This window comes from Leptodactylus fuscus, chromosome 9 (genome assembly GCF_031893055.1).
Source record: "Leptodactylus fuscus isolate aLepFus1 chromosome 9, aLepFus1.hap2, whole genome shotgun sequence".
Lineage (NCBI taxonomy): Eukaryota > Metazoa > Chordata > Amphibia > Anura > Leptodactylidae > Leptodactylus > Leptodactylus fuscus.
In genome coordinates, this window is record NC_134273.1 from 48,429,262 (window position 1) to 48,445,875 (window position 16,614).

At 45.9% G+C, this 16,614-nt stretch overlaps 1 protein-coding gene across 1 annotated transcript in view; it reads right to left on the minus strand.

Annotated features, from left to right (window-relative positions):
• The window catches only part of GSG1 (germ cell associated 1), an 85,850-nt gene extending 69,750 nt beyond the window's left edge, over positions 1-16,100 (minus strand). The window contains exon 1 of the mRNA XM_075286359.1: positions 15,965-16,100. Within this exon, the coding sequence (XP_075142460.1) occupies positions 15,965-16,021 (57 nt within the window). The 5' untranslated portion in view covers positions 16,022-16,100. The remainder of the gene's footprint in view (positions 1-15,964) is intronic.
• Positions 16,101-16,614: the final 514 nt, after the last annotated feature.

Sequence of the window (16,614 nt, forward strand, 5' to 3'; positions counted from 1 at the left end):
CCAACTCGCTCGGACGTACCGTTGCTGAGATACAGCATTCCAAACACAATGCCCCCCCCCCCTTAGCCAATACAAACCTGCAAGACTTTCACTCATATTCCAACTGCAATACACACGGTCACTCCACATACACAACCCAACACTGATATCCAAACTGAGATACACGCATCAGAGGATTAGATACACAGATCAGCACACAGTATCACACGCCAGAGGATTAGATACACGCGTCTGCACACAGTCCCACAAACCAGAGGATTAAATACGCGCTTCTGCACACAGTTCCACATGCCGAAGGATTAGATACACGCGTCTGCACAAAGTACCACACGCCGGGGGATTGGATACATGCGTCTGCACACAGTACCACATGCCAAAGGATTGGATACACGCATCTGCACAAAGTTCCACACACCAGAGCATAAAATATGCACATCTGCACACAGTACCACATGCCGTAGGATTAGATACGCGCCTCTTCACACAATACCACACAGGGGAGGATTAGATACGTTTGTCTGCACACAGTACCACAGTTTGGAGGATTAGATACATGCCTCTGCACACAGTACCACAAGCCAGAGAATTACATACACGTCTCAGCACACAGTACCACACACGGAGGATTAGATACACGCGTCTGCACACAGTACCACATGCCGTAGGATTAGATACACGCGTCTACACACAGTTCCACATGCCGTAGGATTAGATACGCACCTCTTCACACAATACCACACAGGGGAGGATTAGATACGTGTGTCTGCAGACAGTACCACACTTTGGAGGATTAGATACATGCCTCTGCACACAGTACCACAAGCCAGAGAATTACATACACGTCTCAGCACACAGTACCACACGGGGGAGGATTAGATACGCGCATCTGCACACAGTACCACATGCCAGAGGATTAGATATGTGCATCTGCATACAGTACCACATAGGGAAGGATTAGATACGCGCATCTGCACACAGTACCACATGCCAGAGGATTAGATACGTGCATCTGCACACAGTACCACACACCAGAGGATTAGATACGCGCGTCTGCACACAGTACCACATGCCGTAGGATTAGATATATGCCTCTTCACACAATACCACACAGGGGAGGATTAGATACATGTGTTTGCATACAGTACCACACTTTGGAGTATTAGATACATGCCTCTGCACACAGTACCACAAACCAGAGAATTATATACGCGTCTCAGCACACAGTACCACATGCTGTAGGATTAGATACACGCGTCTGCACACAGTACCACATGCTGTAGGATTAGATACACGCATCTACACACAGTTCCACATGCCGTAGGATTAGATACGCACCTCTTCACACAGGGGAGGATTAGATACGTATGTCTGCATACAGTACCACACTTTGGAGGATTAGATACATGCCTCTGCACACAGTACCACAAGCCAGAGAATTAGATACGCGCATCAGCAAACAGTACCACACAGGGAAGAATTAGATACGTGCATCTGCACACAGTTCCACACGCCGTAGGATTAGATATGCGACTCTTCACACAATACCACACAGGGAAGGATTAGATACGTGTGTCTGCATACAGTACCACACTTTGGAGGATTAGATACAAGCCTCTGCACACAGTACCACAAGCCAGAGAATTAGATACGCATCTCAATACACAGTACCACACGCAAGGGGATTAGATACGCGCATCTGCACACAGTACCACATGTCGTAGGATTAGATACGCGCATCTACACACAGTTCCACTCGCCGTAGGATTAGATACACGCCTCATCACACAATACCACACAGGGGAGGATTAGATACGCGCATCTGCACACAGTTCCACACACCAGAGGATTAGATAAGCACGCCTGCACACAGTACCACATGCCGTAGGATTAGATACGCGCGTCTGCTTACAGTTCCACACGTCAGACGATTAGATACGCACATCTTCACACAGTTGTACACGCCATAGGATTAGATACACGCGTCTGCATACAGTACCACATGCTGTAGGATTAGATACGTGCGTCTACACACAGTTCCACATGCCGTAGGATTAGATACGCGCCTCTTCACACAATACCACACAGGGGAGGATTAGATACGTGCGTCTGAACACAGTACCACATGCCAGATAATTAGATACGCGTCTCAGCACACAGTACCACACGGGGGAGGATTAGATACGTGCATCTGCACACAGTACCTCACACCAGAGGATTAGATACACCTGTCTGCACACAGTACCACACGCCAGAGGATTAGATACGTGCGTCTGCAAATAGTACCACATGCCGTAAGATTAGATATGCACGTCTGCACACAGTTTCACTTACCGGAGAATTAGATACGTGCCTCTTCACACAATGCCACACGGGGGAGGATTAGATACACACATCTGCACACAGTACCACACGCCGGAGGATTAAATATGTGCATCTGCACACAGTACCACACCAACAAGGATTAGATACTTGCGTCTAAACACAGTACTACACGGGGAAGGATTAGATACTAAGGCACTATGACTATGATACTATGACTAAGGCACGCATGTGCTGAAACGCGTCAGCCAACGTCACTTCTCCGTGGTGTGTTCGGGGGTAGGGAGTGATGTTCACTGATTGTATGGACAAAAATTTTTTTTACGTTTCCTAATAAAGCATTTGGATTTTATGCACGTGGATGCCGGATTCTTCAATTCTTCATAAGGATTAGATACAGCTTTACTCCAGGTATCCATAACAACTGATCACAGGTTTTTCACTGACATTCAAAATGAGATACACATAATCACATGACGCTTATGGACATACACACAAACCACATACAAAATACACCAGTGCAAAACTGGACAATTCTTATGGGGCCACTACACAAACATAAAATGTAATGTACCCGTGCAAAGCCGGGTCCTCCCTCTAGTATATATATATATATATATGCCAGGCCCCCATTCTTAGGTTTGCAGAGCAAAGCAGGGGGCCAGGAGTGTTGTTCCTCTGCCTCCCCAGCTGATGCTACGATGGTTGGCCAGATGAACAACCCCACTCTACTCTATGTACCACATCACCATCTAAACAGTCTCTCCCTTCACCCTCTGTGTCTATTAGAGATGAGCGAGTAGTGAAATATTCAAGATTCGATATTCGTTTTGAGTAGAGCCTCAAAATTCGACTACTCGATCGAATATCAAATCCCATTATAGTCTATGGGAAAAATCCTCATTTCAGGGGAAACCACTATCCAACTAAAGGAGAGTCACCAAGACCACGAGTAGCAAGAAGAGAGTGCTTAGGAATTAGGAGGAGCGTTGTGCAGTTAAAGCGCACAGACCCCATTATAGTCTATGGGGTCCGTGCACTTTAACTGCACAACGCTTGCAGTTGCGCTGAAATTCCGTTCGGGGGGTCCTCCTGTGGACTCCTCCCAGACGGGAGGCAAGCGCTAATCTGAACCGGCCCTTACTCGTCCTGCAGCAGGCTCGTCCTTGCTAGTCGGGAGAGCTGGCAGCTTGCACTTATGTGGGAGCTGACTTTTTCTCATAGGAATACATTGACCAGCATTGACTGGCCAGTGTACAGCATTTGGCCAATTCTGGTTCTGCCGGAGACTCGTCTGTGAGGAGGCGGAGTCTAAGATCGGATCACAGAAGTCTCCATTGTGGTCCGATCTTAGACTCCGCCTCCTCACAGACGAGCCTTCGACAGAACCAGCATTGATTGGCCGAATGCTGTATACTGTAAAGCATTTGGCCAATCAACGCTGGTCAATGCATTCCTATTAGAGATGAGCAAACGCCGTTCGATCGAATAGGTATTCGATCGAATATCAGGCCGTTTGAGGTATTCAATTCCAATCGAATACCACGCAGCAAACGCAGTAAAAATTCGTATACCCTCCCACCTTCCCTGGCACGTTTTTTGCACCAATAACTGTGCATGGGAGTTGGGACAGGAACTACGACAACGTAGCATTGAAAAAAAATTGACAAAACCCATTGGCTGCCGAAAACATGTGACCTTGGATTTATAAGAATAGCGGCCACCATCTTCATTTTATTTGCGGTGAGAGATAGGGAGAGAGAGAGCTGCTGAGGGCTACATAGGGATTAGCTTCTAGTAGGCAGGGAAAAACTGAAGAAAAACAACAGGTCTTTTCAGAGCTATACTGCAGGGAGAGGAGTCGAGCTGTCCACGGGGTGTCCCCCCAAAAACTAACAGGGATACAGAGCAATTAGGTCCAGCTATATACGCTCAACTCAGCTTTCTACTGTGTTTCCCCCAAAACACCTAACAGGGATACAGAGCAATTCAGTCCGGCTAGATACACTCAACCCTGTTTTCCACGGGGTGTCCCCTCAAACACCTAACAGGGATACAGAGCAATTCAGTCCGGCTATACACACTCAACCCAGTTTTCCACAGGGTGTCCCCCCAAACACCTAACAGGGATACAGAGCAATTCAGTCTGGCTAGATACGCTCAACCCAGCTTTCCACAGGGTGTCCTCCCGAAAACTAACAGGGATACAGAGCAATTAGGTCCGGCTATATACGCTCAACCCAGCTTTCCACGGGGTGTCCCCCCAAACACCTAGCAGGGATACAGAGCAATTCAGTCTGGCTAGATAAGCTCAACCCAGCTTTCCATGGGGTGTCCCCCCAAACACCTAACAGGGATACGGAGCAATTCAGTCCGGCTATATACGCTTAACCCAGCTTTCCACTGTGTACAGACCATAAAAATCACATTACTATACATCTAAAAATGTGTAAGGCTAGCGCAAAGGGACGGGGACGTGGAAATGCAGATGGGGAGAGAGGTTGCGGTCAACCAACAGCGTCTCCCGTGCCTACCGCTCTGCGGCAGCAAGCATTGCGCTTCCATGCAGTCCCCAGCTTGATGGCCACATTAAGTGGGGTGCAGGGTACAACACTATCCAGGCCCGAGCACCAAGAACAGGTGTTACAATGACTGGCGGATAATGCTTCCAGCACATTCTCCACCAGCCAGTCAGCCTCAACCTCAACTCCTCCTCCTACCCAACAGTCTGGTCCTCCTTCCTCCCAACATGTCCAATCTTCCCAGCATAGTAATTCCACCTTTTCCACCTCCCAGGAGCTGTTTTCGGGTCCTTTCACTGTCCCTTTCTCTGTCCCACCACTTCCCGAATCCCAGGAGCTAGCAGATGAGTTTGTGTCCAGATGCCCAAACACTGGAGCATCAGCCATCTCCTGTTGTTGTTAACCAGCAACCCACCCTCAGTGACGACGATGATGAGACACAGTTGCCCTCAGGGCAGCCTGTTGCCATTGCCGATGTGCAGGAGGAGGAGCAGAGAGAGGAATTGGAAGAGGAGGTGGTGGACGACGAGGACACTGACCCAACCTGCACAGGGGGGGATGTCAAGCAGGGAAAGCGGTGTAAATGTGGAGGGAAGTGCTGCACCAAAGGGGGTGGCTAGAGGCAGAGTCATGTCCAGAGGCAGAGGACAGCTGCTTCACCGAAACCAGGCCACAGCCAGCAAGGCCCAAAATGTTCCCTATTCTAGCCAGCCTAGAAAAACTACCACATCGAGGCCACAGTCTTCAGTGGTGTGGAGATTTTTCAATGTATGTGCAGAGGACAAATATATCCCCCGAACCCTGTCTAAGCCTCTCACCTCTACCAAGTTATAGTCCTCTCTACATCGGGCTGAAGAGATCCAACCAGATTGAAACAGCTGTCCTCGATTGAGAGACTATACCTGGTAATAATCCCAGCTTCATTGCTAAACAAAGGCCTCTTGGAAGGTCGGGCATGAGGCTAAAGGGAGCAGCCATTATTGGGTTATTTCACTGGAATCCTGTCTTAAGACAGGCTTGCACATTCCAGTGAGCGCCCTCTATTGGTTTGCAACACTGAGCCAGCAACTGTCTTCCTAATTACATCATGGAAGGCAGATTTGCATATTCTTCCCATAGTTCCTTGCAAAGTGGAGTGCTAAAGGCTTAACAAGTCTCCACACACCTATATGGTGGTCTCTCCCTAAGGAGTGACAATATCCCCCGAACCCTGTCTAAGCCTCTCACCTCTACCAGGTTATAGTCCTCTCTACATCGGGCTGAAGAGATCCAACCAGATCGAAACAGCTGTCCTCGATTGAGAGACTATACCTGGTAATAATCCCAGCTTCATTGCTAAACAAAGGCCTCTTGGAAGGTCGGGCATGAGGCTAAAGGGAGCAGCCATTATTGGGTTATTTCACTGGAATCCTGTCTTAAGACAGGCTTGCACATTCCAGTGAGCGCCCTCTATTGGTTTGCAACACTGAGGCAACAACTGTCTTCCTAATTACATCATGGATTAGATTTGCATATTCTTCCCATAGTTCCTTGCAAAGTGGAGTGCTAAAGGCTTAACAAGTCTCCACACACCTATATGGTGGTCTCTCCCTAAGGAGTGACAATATCCCCCGAAAGAGGACAAATATAGTGCGGTTTGCACACTTTGCCACTCGAAACTGAGCAGAGGCTCTGAAAAGAGCAACCTTACGACCACTGCCATGCACCGTCATTTGGAAAGCAAGCACTGGGCTCAGTGGCAGAGAGCAAACGCAGGACAATCGTCGTCCGGCATTGCCGCCACTGCCTCTCCCACTGTTGCCAGTGCTGGCACTGCAGTCCAGATAGGACACTTGACCCGCCAGGACACCTCCACATCTGCCTCCGCCACTTTGGAGACTTCTCCCTCATCCTCCTCTTTTCCTTCCTCAGCTCCTTCTCCTGCACCCAGACGTTTGAGCGCAGGCAAAAATACAGTGCTACCCACCCACATGTACAAGCCTTAAACGCGCACATCTCCAAACTCCTGGCCCAGGAGATGTTGCCGTTCCGGCTTGTGGAAACTCAGACCTTCCCTGACCTGATGGCAAGTGCAGCACCTCGCTATGCCGTCCCTAGCCGTCACTACTTCTCTTGCTGTGCCGTCCCCGCCTTGCACCAGCACATGTCATGCAACATCAGGCAGGCCAACATCAGGCCAGGTTCCGTGCTTTGCTCAAAGGTCCACATGACCACCAACGCGTGGACAAGTGCATTCAGACAGGGACGCTACATTTCACTGACGGCACACTGGGTGAATATAGTTCAGGCTGGTACCGGGTCACAAACTGGGGCGGTCTACCTCATTTCCCCAACCAACATTCCTGGCAGAAAAGGAGGAGACAAGGATCAAATGGCTCAAATGGTCATGTAGGAGGAACGAAAGCCAATCGACAGATGGAGTTAAGTCGATTTTTATTGATATCAGGTACAGAAAAAGCACAACGCGTTTCGGGTAAAACAGACCCTTTTTCAAGTGCGTAAAATACAAAATGAAGATCTATATGCTAGGAAAGTGATACTGGAACAATATTCACAATTAGGGCGGGCGCCCCCAGTCTTGTAATCTTGATAGGCAGATAAAAACTGAGCTGGGGCCAAAGTCCAATGGAGTCCCTGGACCGCCTTGTGGAGGAGGATATAGAAAGGTAAGTATACAGTACCAGGTTGAAGGTGAAACCAATGGGGCGATAGAAGCTGGCGTTCCCTTCCCTTCCCTCTGTTAGGTGGATATAACGTTGGTAGCGTGTAGTGGAGGCAGTGCTTAAATCCATTTGTCGATTGGCTTTCGTTCCTCCTACATGACCATTTGAGCGCGGATCCTTGCCTCCTCCTTTTCTGCATTTACCTTCCCAGTCAATCCGGTGTTCAGTCTTGGAACCGCTGCCACTCTCACCAGAAGTGACTACTGTCCTTATGGACGTTTAGGGTGTTGTGATCTCATCACAACCCCACCAGGTGAGAGGCCTATTGGTCATTTTCTGTTTTTATCTATCTATCAATCGCAATACTACTACACTTAGTGCGCTCGGTGTCTCTCTCTTTTTCTTTTTTTCAACATTCCTGGCAGGGGCTCTGAACCACCACCCTCCTCCGCCGCCATCACATCGACCCGAGCTACCTGCTGCAAACGCTGCAGTACTGGCGTGGGGAGACGTCAGCAGGCCGTGCTGAAGCTCATCAGCTTGGGGGACAGACAGCACACTACCTCCGAGGTGAGGGATGCCCTCCTCGATGAGACGTCAACATGGTTTTCACCGCTGCACCTGGGCCCAGACAACGGCCGGAACCTGGTAGCGGCTCTGGAGCTTGCCAACCTCCAACATGTTCCATGCCTGGCCCACGTTTTCAATTTAGTTGTGGAACGGTTTTTAAAAACGTACCCCAATTTAGCCGAGCTACTGGTGAAAGTACGGCGCTTGTGAGCCCACTTTTGCAAGTCTACAGTAGCCGCTGTTAGCCTCAAAACACTCCAGCAACGCCTCCATCTGCCAGAACACCAGCTGCTGTGCGACGTCCCCACACGCTGGAACTCAACATACCACATGTTGAGCAGAGTGTGTGAGCAGCAGAGACCCTTGATGGAGTACCATCTACAAAACTCAAGGGTTCCTCAGAGACAGCTACCACAGTTTCTACACCATGAGTGGCCATGGATGACAGACTTATGTGAGATCTTGCGTGTCTTTGAGGAGTCCACCAAGAGGGTCAGCTGTGACGACGCACTCGTGAGTATAACAATCCCGCTCCTGTGTGTGATGAGAGAATCCCTCATCTCCATCAGGGATAACGCATTGTCCACTGAGGAGTTGGGCATAGGAGCAGAACCATCCCAGCAGGATAGTCAGTGCACACTCTTGTCCTCTTCACAGCGTATATTGATGGAGGAAGAGGAGGAGGAGGATGACGAAGTGGCAGATGATCTCATTGTCACACAGGAGGCTAGTGGGATAGTTCATTGCATCCCATTGCTGCAGCGCGGATGGGGCGAAATGGAGGAGGAAGAGGAGGAAATGGACAGTGACCACTCCGGTGGGGGCAGCGAAGTCATGCCAAGTAACACTCTGGCACACATGGCTGAATTCATGTTGGGGTGCTTTTCAACTGACAAACGCATTGTCAAAATCCTGGAGAGCAACCACTACTGGATTTTTGCAATCCTCGACCCCCGGCATAAAAATAATATCTCTACTTTTATTCCGGGAGAGGGGAGGGCCAGTCGCATTAGTGATTGCCAAAAGCAACTGGTTCAGAATATGATGGAGATGTTTCCATCAACTCTCGTTGGCAGCAGGGAGGAGAGTTCCTCCAACAGGCTAACAACTGCCATCCGTCCACACCCGGCAGGGGCACACTCTCCAAGGTCTGGGACACCTTAATGGCACCCCCTCGCCAAACTACCGCCACTGAGGGGCCTAGTGTCACCATGAGGGGAGGGACAAGTATATGTGCATGTTGCGGGAGTACCTGGCTGACCACAGCCCTGTCCTCTCCAATCCCTCTGCGCCCTACACTTATTGGGCTTCCAAATTCAATTTGTGGCTGGAACTTGCGCTGTACGCATTGGAGGTCCTTTCCTGCCCTGCCGCTAGCGTGCTATCATAAAGGGTCTTCAGCACAGCCGGTGGCATAATTACCGATATGCGCAGCCGGCTGTCAGCTGACAGTGCTGACCGGTTGATGCTGATCAAAATGAACAGCCACTGGAAAGACGTATCATTTTTATGTCCACCGGTGTCAAGCACCCCGACATGAAGTTTCATGTGTATGCTCACCCTCTACAATTCCTCCTCCTCCTCATACTCCTCCACCATCAGCGTCGCACAATTCTGCTCCTACTAGGCTCAATCCACCTTGATTTCCCCAAAACTCTGCTGGTTAGAGTCTCAATCCACCCTGATTCCCCCAAACTCTGTTGGTTAGAGTCTCAATCCACCCTGATTCCCCCAAACTCTGCTGGTTAGAGGCTTAATTCACCCTGATTCCCACAAACTCTGCTGGTTAAAGTCTCAATTCACCCTGATTTCCCCAAACTCTGCTGGTTAAAGGCTCAATCCACCCTGATTCCCCAAACTCTGCTGGTTAGAGTCTCAATCCACCCTGATTCCCCCAAACTCTGCTGGTTAAAGGCTCAATCCACCTTGATTCCCCCAAACTCTGCTGGTTAGAGACTCAATCCACCCTGATTCCCCCAAACACTGCTGGTTAGAGTCTCAGTCCACTCTGATTCCCCCAAACTCTGCTGGTTAGAGTCTCAATCCACCCTGATTCCCCCAAACTCTGCTGGTTAGAGGCTCAATCCACCCTGATTCCCCCAAACTCTGCTTGTTAGAGTTTCAATCCACCCTGATTCTCCCAAACTCTGCTGGTTAGAGTCTCAATCCACCCTGATTCCCCCAAACTCTGCTGGTTTGAGGCTCAATCCACCCTGATTCCCCCAAACTCTGCTGGTTAGAGGCTCAATCCACCCTGATTCCGCCAAACTCTGCTGGTTAGAGGCTCAACTAACCCCAAGGGCCAAAAATACTGCTGGTGCAAGGCTTAACTAACCTCAAGGGCCAAAAACACTGCTGGTGCAAGGCTCAACTCACTCTAAGGGCCAAAAACACTGCTGGTGCAAGGCTCAACCAACCTCAAGGGCCAAAAACACTGCTGGTGCAAGGCTCTACTCACTCTAAGGGTCAAAAACACTGCTGGTTCAAGGCTCAACTAACCTCAAGGGCCAAAAACACTGCTGGTGCAAGACTCTACTCACTCCAAGGGCCAAAAACACTGCTGGTGCAAGGCTCTACTCACTCCAAGGGCCAAAAACACTGCTGGTGCAAGGCTCAACTAACCTCAAGGGCCAAAAACACTGCTGTTGCTAGGCTCAACTAACCCCAAGGGCCAAAAACACTGCTGGTGCAAGGCTCAACTAACCTCAAGGTCCAAAAACACTGCTGGTGCAATGCTCTACTCACTCCAAGGGCCCCAAAAACACTGCTGGTACAAGGCTCAAATAACCTCAAGGGCCCAAAACACTGCTGGTGCAATGCTCTACTCACTCCAAGTGCCAAAAGCACTGCTGGTGCAAGGCTTAACTAGCCTCAAGGTCCAAAAACACTGCTGGTGCAAGGCTCAACTCACTCCAAGGGCCAAAAACACTTATGGTGCAAGGCTCAAATAACCCCAAGGGCCAAAAACACTGCTGGTACAAGGCTTTACTCACTCTAAGGGTGCGTTCATACAATGTAAAGTGGAGCTTTTGATCTGGCACGTCTACGTGTATCAGCAGTTTGCACGCTCAAAAAGATCCCATTGATTTCAATGGGAGTTACGAGTGTATACGCCGCATTATTTTGCGCCCGTAATTTTGCGGCCGCAAAATTATGGGCACAAAATAATGCAGCGTATACTCTGCTGGGATGTCCTGCACATAACTGTAAGGCTTCTATGACAGAGAAAGGACTTTACAGCTTCCTGTTCTGTCATAGGCTTCAACTGTATATACAGTTGTAAGTGCAGCTCTCCCAGGCACATGCGCTAGGCTCGGACTAGCTCGAGAGTGTATCTACAGGAGAAGATGTTAGCTTTATTTATTGTTTTTTTGTTTTTAAAGACAAATGGGGCAATTACAGCTGAGGGGGCATTCTTCCAAACGTCAAAGTGGCAAGAATGCTCCTCCAGTGGCGTATCCTGATATCCCATCATTAATTGCTCCAGTACCAAAATGCACTGAGCTCCCCATACCTGCACCTCCTGAAAGAAATCAGCCATCATCAGAAGAAAGTGGCACATCAGATTTTGAACAAGAAGATGTAATTGATCCAGTCTATAGAGTCAATAGGGGGGAAACGGAGAGATACTACCCCAATCAAAAGGATCTCAACGACTTGATACGAGATATGGGACTCACAGCCTCTTGATGCCATCTCTATATCTAACTACATACTATATTTCTCAGTCCTATTCAGTTTCTGCACTTGCTGTCACACTATATAGCTATCCACTATCACATTATAACTGCAATTACAATAAGTATTACTGTCCAGAAGACTAGCTTATATAGTAAACAGGCGGACGTGTAGAATATTCTACCGATGTCTAGACATGGCTAGAATAATGTAGACATTAATGTAGAAGTTTTCAGAACAGTCTAGAATATTTCAACATCTAGACATATGATAGGCTTGTCTGGAGTAGGCCTCAGTCCAGGTATAGTAAATAAAAGGATCCCAATAGATCGTTTTTTTCGGGTAAATATGTTGTGTTTATTCAATTGTAAAAAGCATTGTGCTACACGTGACAATACAGAGTGTCGAGCAACGTTTCAGCCACTTTACCCGACTCTCATAATTTGCTTAACTACCTGGTGTGTGTACTGGAGTGTCCATTCTGTGGCTGACCCTTAACTTCATGTTTGCTAGGAACTATAAACCGTGATCGCACGTCGTATTTTATATGCTAGGTTCTCTAGAATAACCGTGATCTGTATCCCTCCTCCAATATGTGCACCTGTTGTAATGTGACCTTTGTATAAAGTGTAATATATCGATTTGTCACCAGTTTGTCTAGCACTTTTTGTTAACACGTGTAATATCTTTCAATATACATGATGCATATATTTGTATCTCTTATGGTTATATTTTTGTTCACCTACAATGCTCGATAAAGGCCCCAGTGGCCAAAACGTTGTTCGACACTCTGTATTGTCACGTGTAGCACAATGCTTTTTACAATTGAATAAACACAACATATTTACTCGAAAAAAACCGATCTATTGGGATTCTTTTATTTACTATATGTACTGGGGTGGGACCCTATCCTATACAGTCCTATGAAAAAGTTTGGGCACCCCTATTAATCTTAATCATTTTTAGTTCTAAATATTTTGGTATTTGCAACAGCCATTTCAGTTTGATATATCTAATAACTGATGGACACAGTAATATTTCAGGATTGAAATGAGGTTTATTGTACTAACAGAAAATGTGCAATATGCATTAAACCAAAATTTGACCGGTGCAAAAGTATAGGCACCTCAACAGAAAAGTGACATTAATATTTAGTAGATCCTCCTTTTGCAAAGATAACAGCCTCTAGTCGCTTCCTGTAGCTTTTAATCAGTTCCTGGATCCTGGATAAAGGTATTTTGGACAAACAATTCAAGTTCAGTTAAGTTTGATGGTCGCCGAACATGGACAGCCCGCTTCAAATCATCCCACAGATGTTCAATGATATTCAGGTCTGGGGACTGGGATGGCCATTCCAGAACATTGTAATTGTTCCTCTGCATGAATGCCTGAGGATTTGGAGCGGTGTTTTGGATCATTGTCTTGCTGAAATATCCATCCCCGGCGTAACTTCAACTTCGTCACTGATTCTTGAACATTATTCTCAAGAATCTGCTGATACTGAGTGGAATTCATGCGACTCTCAACTTTAACAAGATTCCCGATGCCGGCATTGGCCACACAGCCCCAAAGCATGATGGAACCTCCACCAAATTTTACAGTGGGTAGCATGTGTTTTTCTTGGAATGCTGTTTCTTTTTGGACGCCATGCATAACGCCTTTTTTATAACCAAACAACTCAATTTTTGTTTCCAAAATGAAGCTGCCTTGTCCAAATGTGCTTTTTCATACCTCAGGCAACTCTATTTGTGGCGTACGTGCAGAAACGGCTTCTTTCTCATCACTCTCCCATACAGCTTCTCCTTGTGCAAAGTGCGCTGTATTGCTGACCGATGCACAGTGACACCATCTGCAGCAAGATGATGCTGCAGCTCTTTGGAGGTGGTCTGTGGATTGTCCTTGACTGTTCTCACCATTCTTCTTCTCTGCCTTTCTGATATTTTTCTTGGCCTGCCACTTCTGGGCTTAACAAGAACTGTCCCTGTGGTCTTCCATTTCCTTACTATGTTCCTCACAGTGGAAACTGACAGGTTAAATCTCTGAGACAACGTTTTGTTTCCTTCCCCTGAACAACTATGTTGAACAATCTTTGTTTTCAGATCATTTGAGAACGGGCTGTCCATGTTCGGCGACCATCAAACTTAACTGAACTTGAATTGTTTTGTAGAAAGAAATGGTCCAAAATACCTTCATCCAGGATCCAGGAACTGATTAAAAGCTACAGGAAGCGACTAGAGGCTGTTATCTTTGCAAAAGGAGGATGTACTAAATATTAATGTCACTTTTCTGTTGAGGTGCCCATATTTTTGCACCGGTCAAATTTTGGTTTAATGCATATTGCGCATTTTCTGTTAGTACAATAAACCTCATTTCAATCCTGAAATATTACTGTGTCCATCAGTTATTAGATATATCAAACTGAAATGGCTGTTGCAAACACCAAAATATTTAGAACTAAAAATGATTAAGATTAATAGGGGTGCCCAAACTTTTTCATAGGACTGTAAATCCTTGTAGGTGCCGGCCACACCTTTACACTATCAGTCCAGTTATAGATCCTTATTTTTGCCTGAAGTTAAAGCTGTATTTTGTTTTGCTCATTTTGTGAAGTCAAGGTTTTTATTTATTTTCTTGTTTTTTTCTAAATAAACCAGTTTGCTGCACATTTTGTGTCCCATTCTTGATTGTTTGGGTCAGCACCACTGCTTCTACCAAGCTAACTTCCTCACAGTATATTACAAAATTTATTTATGACACAGATACTGCCAGAAAATCTAAAGTTACCCAAAAGTTTAATTATGCTATAACATGTTTTACCTGTACAATCAAAAACGGCATCAAATGGTTCCAAGAAAGACTGACAGTTAAAAATAGTTAATATAGAAAGTATATTGGAAAACTGTATAAGGGTCCACTCACATCATGGTTTTTACATACATCTAGCAGATCATTTTAAGGTATCTCTATTTAAACAGATGGTCATGTTTTTACATCCATGAAACAGATACGATAAAATGATGTAAAACCGTAATGTCAACAGAACCTAACTTGTCATTATACCTTGAGACCCCATGCACATAACCACTGTTGTTTTCTGTATATTATCCAAAAATGTGGTAGCATACAGACCCCACAAACACACAACCATATTTTTTACAGATCAGTGTACAGGCCACAGAAACCATCCACAAAATACAGAGCAGGTTCTATTCCTGTCTATATTTATAGTACCGACTTGCCCACATAAGTGTATGGGATAATACTAGTCTTATTTATGGATCTGTAATTGTGGACAACATACAGATGCAATACGGACATGTTATATGCAGAATATGGATCCATTTTGAGAGAAAATAAATATCACTTTGGTTATGAGCAAGGACGCCATCAAGACAGGACTTGTGGTACTGCTGTCAGGGCCTAGTCTAGCTGCCCTCCACCCACATAGCTGTATTGTATGTCAGCAGTCTGTGGGAGAACTCAGGACTATTATACTGGGGCTCAATAATGACTATTTTACTGTGTACGAGCGATATCGCTACTGAGGGTGTAGACTGAAATACTGCTTTTGTTTGATTAAAAGGTTGGGAAACACTGATTTAAGGTCTCTGATAATTCAGCCTATGTGGAGTCCTGCCCTCTTCAGTTCCCACTAAGCCATATACCCAGGACAAAAGTCAGCAATATACACTTGGGTGGGTCACAAAATTGCTTGCATGGGGTCCAGAAATTCCTGACAGCAGCCCTGGTAAAGTACATGTAGCCTGAGCTTGGGTTCACACATTGTGTTAGCAGATAATGCCCGATTGCCACAAAATTGCATGTATTTTACTATTAAGAGCAACGCCTTTGCATTGAAATTATTGGTTCTGCAGTATTTAGACAAAAAACACATGTCCAAAAAACATCCCCAAATCATGGCATGTCATGCAGCACATGTGAACCCAGCCTATCTGTGGTGAATGGAATACCCCTTCAATTTCCAAACATGTATAAATGATGCTTACATAGTCACTGAAGATCCAGCATCAGATAACTTTTGCAAACTAGAATAGCATTTAAACAGTTTATAAAGAGTGATATAAAAGAATAGTAAACTTCTCACTAAATAACTATGCACTATGTGCATTTATGTTCTAGACCTAATGATTAACTAGTATACACAAATGTAATCTAAAGGCTATCTCCATAAATGAAGTATTAAGCACTCACAGATGTAGTCTTCTGTAAAAATTTTGCAGACAATCCCACTTCTGATGAAAAGTGCATGCTGTAGATATATGAGGACACATACAATAGTTTTTATGGATTGCAGAGCAAAGATTCAACAAGCCGTGCAGAAAGCCTTGAAAAAAAGAAACTGCCGGTAATACTCCCCATCTAATCGCAATACCCAGAGATCAACCCGAATCATTGCTGTGAAATCACCAACATCTGCTGCACAGAAATGGAGGGTCCTAATCCACAAAACAATCAAGTCCCAGCTGTTCTATCTAAAGCCTTCTCATTCATTCTGATCCCAGATCTTGTGCATAGTGAAAACTGAAATGCTCAAGTTATTTTAATAACTGGAGGAAATTATGATAATGTCTGCAGTAAGGTAGTCAGATTCTCAAATAAATACACTATGATAAAAAAACAAAAAAAAAAAACAAAACAAAAGGAAAACATGTATTCTGACAAGACTCTGATTTTCAAGTAATGTTCTCAAAACAACCATCAGAAAAACTGGACTTGAACTGTCCTCTTCTGATAAGTTTTCTTATGTTCTCTTCCACCATTGTCTACTTATATATGATGAATATGATGTAGATCACTCTCAACTGTCTAATCATCTCAAAAACAAAAACAAAACAAAAAAT